Genomic DNA, 13,938 nt, shown 5'->3' on the forward strand with positions numbered 1-13,938 from the left:
AAAATTAAAATTGAAAACAATTCTATTTTTATTCTCAACCCCCAGTGCTTTATTTGGCTAGCCTTAAACATTATTATTTTGGCTGGGTGTGGTAGCTCACACTTGTAGTCCCCACTACTTGGAAGGCTAAGGCGGGCAAACTGCTTGAGCTCAGGAGTTCAAGACCAGCCCGAACAATATGATGAAACCCCATCTCTACAAAAAATTAGCTGGGCATGGTGGCAAGCGCCTGTGGTCCCAGCTACTTGGGAGGCTGCAGTGGGAGGATCGCTTGAGCACGGGAGGTGGAGGTTACAGTGAGCTGATATTGCACCACTGTATTCCAGGCTGGGCAAGAGTGGTGAGACCGTCTCCAAAAAAAAAAAAAAAAGATTAAAAAAATAATAATTATTTGTTAAGATGAGGTCTTGGTCTTTTGCCCAGGCAGGAGTGCAGTGGCATGACCATGGATCACTGCAGTCTTGACCTCCTGGGCTCAAGTGATCCTCCCACCTCAGCCTTCCAAGTAGCTGGGACTATTGGCACATGCCCCCATACCCGGCTAATTTCTTTTTTTTTTTTTTTTGGAGAGCAGTGGCAGGATCTCGGCTCACTGTAACCTTCGCCTCTTGGGTTCAAGCGATTCTCCTGCCTCAGCAGCCTGAGTAGCTGGGAATACAGGTGTGTGCCACCATGCCCAGCTTTTTGTATTTTTAGTAAAGATGGGGTTTCACCATGTTGGCCCGAATGGTCTTGATCTCTTGACTTCAGGTGATCCACCTGCCTGGGCCTCCCAAAGTGCTGGGATTACAGGCATGAGCCACCGCACCTGGCCCCAGCTAATCTTTTAATTTTTACTTTACTTAGTAGAGTTGAGGTCTCACTATGTTGCTCAGGCTGGTCTCAAATTCCTGAGCTCAAGTGATTCTTCTGCCTTGGCTGTTTCAAAGTTTTTTAATCGACAATAATTGCATTGAGGTAATTTCTTTCTTTCTTTTTTTTTTTTTGAGACGGAGTTTCGTTCTTGTTGCCCAGGCTGGAGTGCAATGGCGTGATCTCCACTCATCGCAACCTTTGCCTCCCAGATTCAAGCGATTCTCCTGCCTCAGTCTCCCGAGTAGCTGGGATTTCAGGCATGCACCGCCACACCCAGCTAATTTTCATTTTTAGTAGAGACGGGGTTTCTTCATGTTGGTCAGGCTGGTCTTGAACTCCCGATCTCAGGTGATCCGCCCGCCTTGGCCTCTCAAAATGCTGGGATTACAGGCGTGAGCCACCGAGCCTGGTCGCATTGAGGTTATTTCTAAAGAGTTCCATTATAGTGACTCAACTAATTTTACTAAATAATGGCAAAAATCTCATAACTAGAAGAGGGAGAAAGCTGATGCGTGAGATTAAGGCAGGTGAGACTCCGAGCTCCAAGGGCTCCAGTTGCTTCTGGCCAGTCCTCCATTAACTACTTTGCTCCAAAGTGCAGCCAATTCCAGAACACTTTCAGTAACAAGATGGGAAGACTTAAAATCAGGGAAGAATGGAAGAAAAGCCCTCAGGATTGTCTTTTCACATCAGAAAATAGCTACTGTATCTTCCTCTTTATCTTTTTTTCCACTTCCCTCATTCCCCTTCAATGTTTCTCTGGTTAGAAAGTGATGGAGCAGCAGAGTATAAATACTACACAGGCCCAAATCATCCTCTAATTTCCTACTTCTCCTTCAGTGTCCCAGTTACCTTCCCATCACCCTATGGGAAGCCTACCCCACAGCTGCCTCCAGCCCCACCTCTTCTTCCTTAGCACCCGTTTCTTCTCTACACTTCCTGAATCAGCTCTCAGGAAAGGTGCAAATATATTTTAGAAGCTAGTATCCACAGCATTTACATAGTAAGCCTCCTCTCTGAAACTGACATGAAAGGCATCAACCTCAGGCAAGTTCATGTACCAGAGAGAGGACTAGAAAGTCGGGGAACTGGAGACTTTCTTCCGGAAATAATTGTTTTATTGTGTAGAAATTTGTTTCCATTTATTCATATGATAACTACTCTACTTCAGCAATATTCCCCAGGTATCCAGGCATCGCTCCAGCTATTTCTAAAATTACTTTTCAAAATGTTTTGCTAACCTAATTCATTCTGTACAAGGATTTTAAGAGCTTCAAGAGAAAAAAGCCTAAAGACAATTTGGTTTTAAGAATATTTCATATTCCAAAGTTACTGACATGAAAAAGTCAGCATTGCCATTTAAAACTGTGATTAAAGAAATTAGATTTTCATCCAAACACTCAAAAACCATAAAACCAAAAAGACAAATATTTTATAGGGACGTTAGTAAGCCCATCATATATTTAATACTGATACTGTATATGGCACACAAATCTAATATTCCGCTAAACATGCTTTATTGACAAGACACAAAATATATCTTTAAATTGCTTTGTCAGCAACCTGACAAAACCAAAATCCCTCTCCAGTTAATTTCTCTCTTGATATCTTCACAATAGTAAAAATTAGAGGGCAGGTGGGTGAAACAGCAAAGTCAGGGCTCCGAAAGGTATAGGAAGTCATAACACAGCTCAGAAAGCCCACAATTTGTGGCTACTTGCTTTACCAGTAGTCTGAGAAACCCGAGTTTTCTCCCCAAGTTCTTAAATTCCAGTTTTAAGAAACTGCATTGGTTTAACCGTGAAATCAGTTAAGATAATTTCAGAATCCCAAGCAAGTTACAAAATGAACAAAGATGGCATTCTCTATTAACTGTTCACCAACAATGACTCTGGGCAAGTACATTTTTGCAAAGCTGGGTAAACCCAGAAATAATTTATCAAATAATATAGGAGAGGAAATAAATACATTGTTCAAGCCAACATTACCCATCTTTCTTTTCCACATAAAGTTTTGCTTCATAAATACCAGACAGTATTCAGGGAAAAACAGAATACTTTGTTCTAGTAACTGAAAAGGTGGTACATCTGCCTTTCATGGTAGACTGCAAGATCACAGATGACAAGAATTCAGAATCTAGTATGGTGTCTGGCTCATGGAAGGGCAATAAATACAGTTGGTTCTCCACATCCATGGGTTCCACATACCAGATTCAACCAACCTTGGATTAAAAATATTGAGAAAAATAATAATACAGAATTAACCCTAGCATAGTAACTATTCACATAGCATTTACATTGCATTAGGTATTATAAATAATCTAGAGGTGATTTAAAGGATATGGGAGAGGCTGGGCACAGTGGCTCACGCCTGTAATCCCAGCACTTTGGGAGGCCAAGGTGGGCAGATCACCTGAGATCAGGAGTCTGAGACCAGCCTGGTCAACATAGTGAAACCCTGTCTCTACTAAAAATACAAAAATCAGCTGGGCATAGTGATGGGCGCCTGTAGTCCCAGCTACTTGGGAGGCTGAGGCAGAAGAATCGCTTCAACCTGGGAGGTGGAAGTTGCAGTGAGCCGAGATCATGCCACTGCACTCCAGCCTGGGGGATAGAGCAAGACTTCGTCTCAAAAAAAAAAAAAGAAAAACCATATGTGGGAGGATGTACACAGGTCATATGCAAACACTATGCCACTCTATGTAAGTGACTTGAACATTCTCGAATTTTGGTATGGGATAAGTTCCTGGAACTAATCCCCCATGAATAATGAGGGATAACTGTACTTGTAGAATAAGAAATAAAAAAAAATTTTTTTTCTGCTCTACTTTGAAAATTCACAAATAGCAATAAAAGTTTTTCTGCAAAGGATGAAAAAAACATCCAAACAATGTAGCTTCCAGAATATGTCTCAGCATCAGTGTAACTTTATTTATTTTTATATAGAGACAGGGTCTTACTCTAAACTCTGAAGCTCAGACTGGAGTGCAGTGGCACAGTCATGGCTCACAGCAGCCTCAAAGTCCTGGGTTCAAGAGATCCTCTTGCCTCAGCCTCCCAAGTAGCTGTGACTATAGGCATATGCCACCGTGTCCAGATAATTTATTTTACTTTTTCGTAGAGATGAGGTCTTGCTTTGTTGCACAGGCTGGTTTCTAGATTCTGGTTTCAAGCAATCCTCCCTGCCTCGGCCTCCCAGAGTGCTGGGATTACAGGTGTGAGACACTATGTCCAGTCCAGTGTAACTTTTGACCCAGTGAAGTTGACTGCTTCATCTTAATGCATTACTGACATTAAGAAATGATATCCTGAGAAGACTGTGAATTAAAAATTCAATTTGATTTACTATGTTGTGTTTGTTATTAAAAAATTCAAATACATTCTGGTTTTTATAAAAAGATTAAAAAATAGTGTTAGAACAATTAGCCAAAACACTGTTATATTCAAATGAAGTTTACTAATATAAGTACACTTAATAAGTGTATGTATTAAGTATACTTAGTAAATATATATGTATATTTATTAGTTATAACTTACCTCACTTATAAGTGATATAAGTTAGACATCTAAGCTTTTTTCTTTTAAAATTGTAGTATTTTGATATATAGAGGCAACTCTTTTTATTGTACTTCACTTTATTGTGCTTTTTCTAAACTGAAGGTTTATGGCAACCCTGCAACCATCATCTATTTTTCCAACAGCCTGTGCTCACTTCCCTGCCTCTGTCACATTTTGGTAATTCTCACAATATCTCACACATTTTCCTTATTATTGTGTTTCTTACGCTGATCTGTGATCCGTGATCTTTGATGTTACTATTGTCATTGTTTTGAGGTGACATGAACCATGCCCACATAGACAGCAAACTTAATAAATGCTGTGTGTGTTCTGACTTCTCCACTGACTGGCCATTCCTGTCTCTTCCCCTCTCCTCAGACCTCCCTATCCCCTGAGATGCAGCAATATTTAAATTAGGCCAATTAACAACCCTACAATGGCCTCTAAGTGTTTAAGTAAAAGGAAAAGTCTCACATCTTATTTGAAATCAAAAGCTAGAAATGATTAAGTTTAGTAAAGAAGGCATGTCGAAAGCTGAGACAGAAATCTATGCCTCTTGCACCAGGTTAGCCAAGTTGTCGATGCAAAATAAAAGTTTTTGAAGGAAATTAAAAGTGCTACTAAAAGTGTTTTTTTTTTTAACCAGTGAACACACAAATGATAAGAAAGTGAAACAACAGCCTTATTGCTGATATGCAGAAAGTTTGATTGAGTGGTCTGGATAGAAGATCAAACCAAAGAGAACATTCCCTTAAGCCAAAGCCTAATCTACAGCAAGGCCTTAATTCTCCTCAATTATATGAAAGCCGAGAGAGGTGAGGAGATGCAGAAGTATGAAGCCAGCAGAGTTAGCTCACCATGTTTAAGAAGCCGTCTCTATAACATAAAAGTGCAAGGTGAAGCAGCAAGTGCTGACGGAGAAGCTATAACAAGTTATTCAGAAGATCTAGCTAAGGTCATTGATGATTTTGAATACAACAGATTTTCAATAAAGACAAAACAGCTTTCTACTGGAAGAAGATGCCATCTAGGACTTTTGTAGGTAGGGAGGAAGTCAATGCCTGGCTTCAAACCTTCAAAGGACAAGGTGACTCTTACTGGGGGCTAATGCTAATGCAGCTGGTGACTTTAAGTTGAAGCCAATGATCATTTACCATTCCCCAAATCCTAGGGCCCTTCAGAGATATGCTAAATCTGCTGCCTGTGCTCTAGAATGGAACAACAAAGCCTGGATGATAGCACATCTCTTTATGGCATGGTTTACTGTATATTTAAGGCCACTGTTGAGACCTACTACACAGAAGAAAATAAAAAAAGATTCCTTTCACAATATTACTGCTCATTGACAATGCACCTGGTCATCTAAGGGCTCTAATGAAGATGTACAAGGAGATTAATGTTTTCTTCATGCTTATGAACACAACATTCATTTTGGAGCCCATAGATCAAGTAGTCATTTTAATTTTCAAATCTTATTATTTAAGAAACACATTTCATAAGGCTATAGCTGCCATGGATAGTGATTCCTTTGATGGAACTGGGCAAAGTAAATTGAAAGTCTTCTGGAAAATATTTGTTACTCTAGATGCCAGGAACATTTGTGATTCACAGGAAGAGGTCAAAATATCAATATTAACAGGAGTTTGGAAGAAGTTGATACTACTCTCATGAATAACTCTGAGGGGTTCAAGACCTTGGGGGAGGTTTGGTGGAAACAGCAAGAAAATTAGAATTAGAAGTGGAATCTGAAAATATGACTGAATTGCTGCAATCTGCTGATAAACTTGAACGGATGAGGAGCTGCTTCTTAGGGATAAGGAGAGTGGTTTCTTGTGATGGAGTCTGCTGCTAGCGAAGAAGATGTTGTTGAAATGACAACAAAGGATTTTTATTCATTTATATTTAAGGATTTTTATTCATTCATATTTAAATAAATTAAAAATTAATGATTTAATAATTGTACTTCAGTTTATTGTGCTTTTAACATAATTATTAAGTTTTATTCACTTTGTGTTTTTAAAATATTAAATTTTAAATAATAAACATTTACTATTTAAAAAATAATAGAGTCTCCCTCTGTCGCCCAGTCTGGAGTGCAGTGGTGTAATCACAGCTCACTTTAGCCTCAACCTCCAGGGCTCAACCGAGCCTGCTAACCTCAGCCTCCCAAGTAGCTGGGACCATAGGTGTGAGTTACCACATCTGTCTAATCAAACTCCTGGCCTCAAGTGATCCTCCAGCCTCAGCCTCTCAAAGTTTTGGAAACAAAAAAACTCCTGAGACTCGTTTTATCACAGTGTTCTGTAACTGAACCATAGTATCTCCGAGGTGTGCCTGTATTTATTGAGCGCAATCAAGGCTGTCTGAACTTCCTTAATTCTTTTTTTAAGGAGAAACCTGAATAATTAAAAATAGACTCAAGAGAGTGATTGTGAATATGACTCATATCTACTAAGTTTCAAAACATTTACCAATCAAAATCCCCTATATACTTCCCTATAGACTTATACTATGGTCACAGATGCCACAGTACTATATATCTGGTATACATTTTACAGTTTTCAAGGAAAATTTTCTATCTGAAAATGCGTTGAATACCAAAAGTTCAAAAGTTAAACTCTAAAAGGATTTTTCAAATTCTTTAAGGAATTCGGTAAAAAATATTGCACTTTACCTTTGTGAAGATGGCCAGGGGCATGCCATACTGATCCTCTTCCAAACCCGAAATGAGCCCTGGTATCAGGACTACCTGTCCCGTATTAGCTTGAGGTTGTACAGTAATTGGAAGACTTTCTGAGGGGACAGAGTCCTTTGGAAACAAATTTGTCTGGTCTGATCCCAGCTGTTCCCTTTCTTTCAAGTTGGGGTCCTCTAAGACACTAGGATCCAAAGTTTCCCAGTCACTTTCTGAAGAATCTGGAGATGGGCGAGATGGAGGTTTCAAATATTGATTGTTATCATTGTGTTCCTGCCCTTTGCTGCTGTCTTCCACTTGGAACAAAGACTCTTCAGTCTTCACGGCAGCATCTTCTCCATGGTTTCCTGCCATGACTTTCCTGACAGATCCCAAGTTGGTATGTGAAACGTCAGAAGTGGATGCAGAATTAAAATCATCTGCACATGGGTTACTTTCCTGAAGTCCACCATCTTCAGACATACTCTTCCGGGGTCTATACTGAGAACAGTCACTGAGACCATGTTCAATCATGCCTAAAATATGCAATGTTAAAGAACAGCTTGGCTTATAATAATATGGAAGAACCTAAGAGCTATATATTTTATTAGTAGACTCTCCTATAAAATGTAATAAGCTATGCTTTTACACATTTTAATTAAGAACAAAAAGAACAGAAAGAAACCCAGACAAAAGAGAGAAACCTATTTCCAAAAAGCAAATGTCATATTAAAATAGAGAGGATAACCCTAATGAATTTATCTTTGAAACGTTATTTCTAAAAGTTTAGGTTCCAGTACAAGTTAAACAAAAGAAAGAGTAGATACTGCTGTTTTCTTACCTGGAAAAAGGGATAACACAGTCATCAGTGCACCCACCAATTTATTCACTGGAGAAATATAAAAAAGAACCTGGAATGGAGTCAATCAAAATCAAATTAGAAAACCCATGAAGCCATCCATAATGATAACAAATAAAAGAGAGGGAAAAATTCTTATATTAATAGCTGGCCGGGTGCAGTGGCTCATGCCTGTAATCCCAGCACTTTGGGAGGCTGGGGTGGGTGGATCACAAGGTCAGGAGATCGAGGCCATCCTGGCCAACAGGATGAAACCCCATCTCTACTAAAATACAAAAACTTAGCCGGGGATGGTGGTGCACGCCTGTGGTCCCAGCTAGTTGGGAAGCTGGGGCAGGAGAATCACTTAAACCCAGAAGGCAGAGTTGCAGTGAGCCGAGATCACGCCACTGCACTCCAGCCTGGCTAGACAGTGAGACTCTGTCTTATAAAAATAAAAATAAAAAATAAAAAAATAACAGCTACCAGGCGTGGTAGTTGGCTCACACCCGTAATCCCAGCTCTTCGGGAGGCCAAGGCGGGCAGATGACAAGGTCAGGAGATTGAGACCAGCCTGACCAACATGCTGAAACCCTGCCTCTACTAAAAATACAAAAATTAGCCAGGCATGGTGGTGCGCACCTGTAATCTCAGCTACTCAGGAGGCTGAGGCAGGAGAATTGCTTGAACCCGGGAGGTGGAGGTTACAGTGAGCCGAGATCGCACCACTGCACTCCAGCCTGGGTGACAGAGCTATACCCTGTCTCAAAAAATAAAAAGGAATTCAAAGTGTTCTGTGGCTGGATGGTGATGATGGCTGCATAACATGAATGTACTTAATACCACTGAATTGTATACCTTAAAATGGTTACAATGATAAATTGTATGTTATGTATATTTTGTTACAATTTTAGAAATTAAATAAAAATTTTTGAAACACCACACTAGTATGTTGGGTTAATTAAAAAAAAAAAAAAAACTATCTTTTTTTCTGTTTGAAGGAATACTCATTCATTCATTCATTTATTTATTTGGAGATGGAGTCTCGCTCTGTCACCCAGGCGAGAGTGCAGTGGTGCGATCTTGGCTCACTGCAACCTCTGTCTCCCGGGTTCAAGCAATTCTCCTGCCTCAGCCTCCTGATTAGCTGGGACTACAGGCATCTGCCACCATGCCTGGCTAATTTTTGTATTTTTAGCAGAGATGGGGTTTCACCATGTTGGCCAGGCTGTTCTCAAACTCCTGACCTCAAGTGATCTGCCCACCTTAGTCTCCCAAAGTGCTGAGATTACAGGCGTGAGCCACCATGCCCAGCCTGAAGGAATATATATTTCTTACAGAAAAATAGGATACAGAAAAAAATTTCCTTTAAAAAAATAACCTATGTTCTTGCCAAACTAGGCTGAAAGCTTTACTTCCAGTCCCTTTTCAATTAATATATATTCATTTATAAAATTGGGATCATGGGCTTGATATGTTGTAGACAAACTTTTCTCACTTAACATGCCATGAAAATCTTTAAAACAATAAAAACATCTTAGTATCTTTTTTATTGTCTGAAATTATATACAACATACAAGATAAACTAATAGTTATTCACTTATAATTTATTATTCTGTGACAGACTCTCTTAGAGCTTTGTGTCCAGTTCAGATTAATTTTGGAAAATAGATCTCTAAAAGGAGAATTACTCGGTCAAAGGAATATTTTTAAGGTAGTGAACTAAAGTGGATATTGTGCATGGTCGACTCCCCAATATTCTTTCCACCCCTACTCCTCTAGGCACAGTAATACGGTATATAAAACTGGCCCAGATCCAAGGATGGCTCCTGATTAGTCTAAACCAAAGGCTGGTGAACTTTTTATATAGTTCACCCTTATACCTATAAAAGGTCAGATAAATATTTTTGCTTGGTGGGCCATATGGTCTGTCACAACTACTCAACTCTGCCACCACAGTGTGAAAGCAGCCATAAACAGCAAGTAAATAAATGGGTCTGATTTCCAATAAAATTTTATGTATAACAATAGCTGGTAGGTCAGATTTGGCCTTGGGACTAAGCCAATCATGGCAAACCCATCCCTTTGTATTAGGGAGTGGTTAGGAACCCAAGTTTAAGCCAATCAGGGCAAGCATGTATTTGGCCACAGGAGTAGCCACATGTGTGGCCTGTAATAGGTCCAAACAAATTGAAGGAAAGAATTATTATTTTTTTTAATTGTTATTTTTTGAGACAGTGGCTGTATTCCCAGGCTGGAGTGCAGTGGCACGATCTCAGCTCCCTGTAATCTCCACCTCCCAGGCTCAAGCCATCCTCCTAACTCAGCCTCCCAAGTAGCTGGGACTACAGGCACATGCCACCACACCCAGCTAAGTTTTGTATATTTTGTAGAGATGGTGTTTCTTTCACCATGTATACCAGGCTGGTCTCAAACTCCTGAGCACAAGTGATCCTCCTGCTTCAGCCTCCCAAAGTACTAGCATTACAGGTGTGAGCCACTGTGCCCAGTCAAAAATTCTTATTAGATTGTTTAGGAGGAGGTATTATTTCTGCCGGCAGTTATGATTGAGGAAGCAAATAACCCAATTACTGTCGGCAGTTCCCTATACTACCAGGGAAACTAGGCTCTGGAACAAGCTAGCACTGTGTACTGTAGAGCAAAGAGATGGAAAAAAACCTAGGCACTTAATTACACTATGGAGCCACTGAGTCACACAACCCTGAAATCTAAAGTGAGCCAACAACACGTCCTTTTTATTTAAAGTCAGTTTAAAATTGAGTTTTCTGTTACCTCCAGAAAAGCTGCATGAATTTATATTTCTTTTTTTTTTTTTTGAGTCGGAGTCTCGCTCTGTAGCCCAGGCTGGAGTGCAGTGGCCGGATCTCAGCTCACTGCAAGCTCCGCCTCCTGGGTTCACGCCATTCTCCTACCTCAGCCTCCTGAGTAGCCGGGACTACAGGTGCCCGCCACCTTGCCCGGCTAGTTTTTTTTTGTATTTTTTAGTAGAGACGGGGTTTCACCATGTTAGCCAGGATGGCCTCGATCTCCTGACCTCGTGATCCACCTGTCTCGGCCTCCCAAAGGGCTGGGATTACGGGCTTGAGCCACCGCGCCCGGCCCCGAATTTATATTTCTATTGCAGAGAACAAGAAAATGTGCTTCAGCTCACCACAATGATAGGCAAAAAGTATCTTAATACTTTATCATTAGTTTCAATTTTATGAAATAATGTAAAAAAAAAGTCAATAAAAGTTAAATACTGCATCTTTCCTTTCATCCCTTAGGATCATACCTTTTTTTCAAGAAGAATTAGCTTAAATAGGATTAAGACCTGCAAAAGGGGAAAAAAAAAATGTATTGAAATGAGAAACTCAAGTCTGTAATTCATCTTTTCCCCTCCTAAAACATAACCATAGTCATTAATACTAAATACAGCACTTTAAAAAGTACATGAAAAATTATGAACTTATACTGAGAAGTGAAACATTACCTGTGTACTCTTAAATGTGAGAATCACTTAAATCTCTAACTGAAATGATTTTTTCTTGAAGGGGTGGTACCATCTTTGATTGAAGTATCTGTAAGCTCTTTAAAGGGGACCCTGCTCTTTAAATAAATATTTTACTTCTGGATGTCCAGAGTGTTCACAAAGCAGGTGCTCAGTAAATGTTAAATGGATAATCTGTGTTTATATCCTAGTCAACATCTGCTTTAATAATAAACATCAGAAGGTATAGGGATGTATATGTTTTACTGAAAAATGCTCCATTCTCAGGGCAACATATAAAATATTCTGCAAGATTAAACCATGTTTCTTTCCACTCTAATCTCATGAGAGATGAAATTGCAAAAACAATAGAAAAAATTACCCTATCCTGCAAAGAAGTAAACAGTATTTGTGCTCTTTTAAATTTCTATAATACAAGGACTACCAATACTTTAAATTTTGTATAGTTATAAGGCCAAGCACATCTTAGAAGAACTAAAGCATGGTATGCCACAATCTGCATTCAATTTAGCACACTGAATTTGGCAGTTAAATGTGCACACTAAGAACAGTGTTGGCCATTTTAGTACTGTACATCATAAATTTATTTAAATAAGGTACTATACCTTGTGTCGAAAATGAAGGACAAGATCTCGAGGTGACAGACCTACAATGTTAATAAAAAAGCTAAACTGTGACTACAATGTAATGTTTTTACTGAAGAAAGGTTATTTTCCCCTTAACGGAAAGAAAGATTAAAAAAAAAAGCAGGAATATGCAAATATTCAAATATTTATGTAATGTTTGATTAGGTCCACATAAACTCATATACAGTGCTGTTCAGTACAACTTTCTGCAAGGATGAAAATATTTTAAACCTGTCTTGTCCAATACAGTAATCACATGCGGCTACTGAGCAATTGAAATGTGGCATGAGTAACTGAGACAAACTGACTTAAGTTTTATTAAAATTTTATTAATTTTAATCTAAATATAGACAGCTATAGGTGGCTAGTAGCTACTGTTTTGGACAGTGCAGGTCTAACACATTTCCCCATTCTACAAACATAAACTATACAAGTTTAGAAATGATATAGCTTATATTATAGTGGCAATCAATGATTAAACAAGGTTTTTGGTCATGGCACTTCATACGCTGTTATTTCTGAAACACAGTCTTTTCTATCATCTGCCTGAAACAACACAGTACAAGAGAAAATAATTTAGATAAAATATGTTCTCAGAATAGGACCTCATATTATGCAGAAAAATAGTTTGCATTACACAGAGGATTGCAATCGTAAACTGCAATTGGCAACTGCATGCTGAAATTGGAATTGAGTGAGCATAAACTACTATGTGATTTAAAAGTTTTAATCACAAAATGGATATTTATTGAGTTGCCCATTGAATACCTTGGCTACCAATGCATATTCTGGGTTGTCAAGATAGTATAAATTAAACACAAATCCCTAACCCGAAGAATCTTAGAACAGGAAAGAGCTCAGCATCTTTTTGCTTCATCTGTTATGACAGGGAATTAAGCTGGTCAGCATTAATGCAAGGAAAAGAAAAAATAATAAAAAACTTCCATTACTATCCTAAAAGGTAGAAATTCCAGCCTGGGCACCATAGGGACACCTTGTCTCTATAAAACAAAAACAAAAACAAAAACAAAAACAAAAAACCCAAAACAAACAAAAAAATAACTAGCTGGGAGTGGTGGCATGCACCTGTGGTCCCAGCTACTCAGGAGGCTGTGGCAGGAGAATTGCTTGAGCCCAGGAGCTCAAGGCTGCAGTAAGCCATGATCACACCACTGCACTCCAGCCTGGGTGAGAAAATGCTGTCCATTTTCATTAATAATTGAGGTAGTTTGTCTCAAAAAACCAAAAAAAAAAACCCAGAAATTTACCTTGATTTACCTTGTACATTAACAGTTGTAAATCTGGTATGTTCTAATACTCTTCTCAACATAAACACTGGCTAAGAAGATACTTAAGGAAGAAACAGAATCAAATGTTAAAGAATTTAGATCCCATATAGAGATGTAATTCTAATGAAAGTTTTACATGCAACTCACTTTGCTAAACAGATAGAAATGAAGGAATCTCTTTTAACTTGTAAGTCAGTTAACTTACCAAGATATACTTGGGATCCTTCTAATGAAGCACCTCCCAAGGAACTATTCATATGTTCATAAAGTTCCTATAAAATATAGATTGAACTTAGCACATTTTACTATCATTTTAGATCTGAATTAGAAATATATTGATCAGAAAAAAACTTGGTTTCTTAATTGAGGCAGTTTGTTCTGCCAGGCGCTAAATTTAAAAACAAGCCTCGGAACCTTGCCAGTTCTCATTTCTTCTCTTCTGGATATAAGCAGTATCAGAAGAGATGTGGGCGGTGAGTACGAAAAACTACTCAGGGTATTCCTTTCTCCCTCCACATTTTAGAGCATGTCTCATTCACATAGTGGTATGAATTCCTAGTGTAAATTCCCTCTGCCCCTTGCTAAGTC

At 38.9% G+C, this 13,938-nt stretch overlaps 1 protein-coding gene across 3 annotated transcripts in view; it reads right to left on the bottom strand.

The window, feature by feature from the left end:
- AVL9 (AVL9 cell migration associated) overlaps positions 1 to 13,938 on the bottom strand; it is a 95,635-nt gene that overhangs the window by 21,711 nt on the left and 59,986 nt on the right. For all 3 annotated transcript variants that reach the window (XM_073008979.1, XM_038004802.2, XM_007981658.3), the window contains exons 6-10: positions 13,556 to 13,622; positions 12,041 to 12,081; positions 11,220 to 11,258; positions 7,928 to 7,997; positions 7,087 to 7,622 (exon numbers count right to left, since the gene is read on the bottom strand). In XM_073008979.1, the coding sequence (XP_072865080.1) occupies positions 7,087 to 7,622; positions 7,928 to 7,997; positions 11,220 to 11,258; positions 12,041 to 12,081; positions 13,556 to 13,622 (753 nt within the window). The remainder of the gene's footprint in view (positions 1 to 7,086; positions 7,623 to 7,927; positions 7,998 to 11,219; positions 11,259 to 12,040; positions 12,082 to 13,555; positions 13,623 to 13,938) is intronic.

The sequence above is a fragment of the Chlorocebus sabaeus genome, chromosome 21 (assembly GCF_047675955.1).
Source record: "Chlorocebus sabaeus isolate Y175 chromosome 21, mChlSab1.0.hap1, whole genome shotgun sequence".
In the NCBI taxonomy this organism is placed as follows: Eukaryota; Metazoa; Chordata; class Mammalia; order Primates; family Cercopithecidae; genus Chlorocebus; species Chlorocebus sabaeus.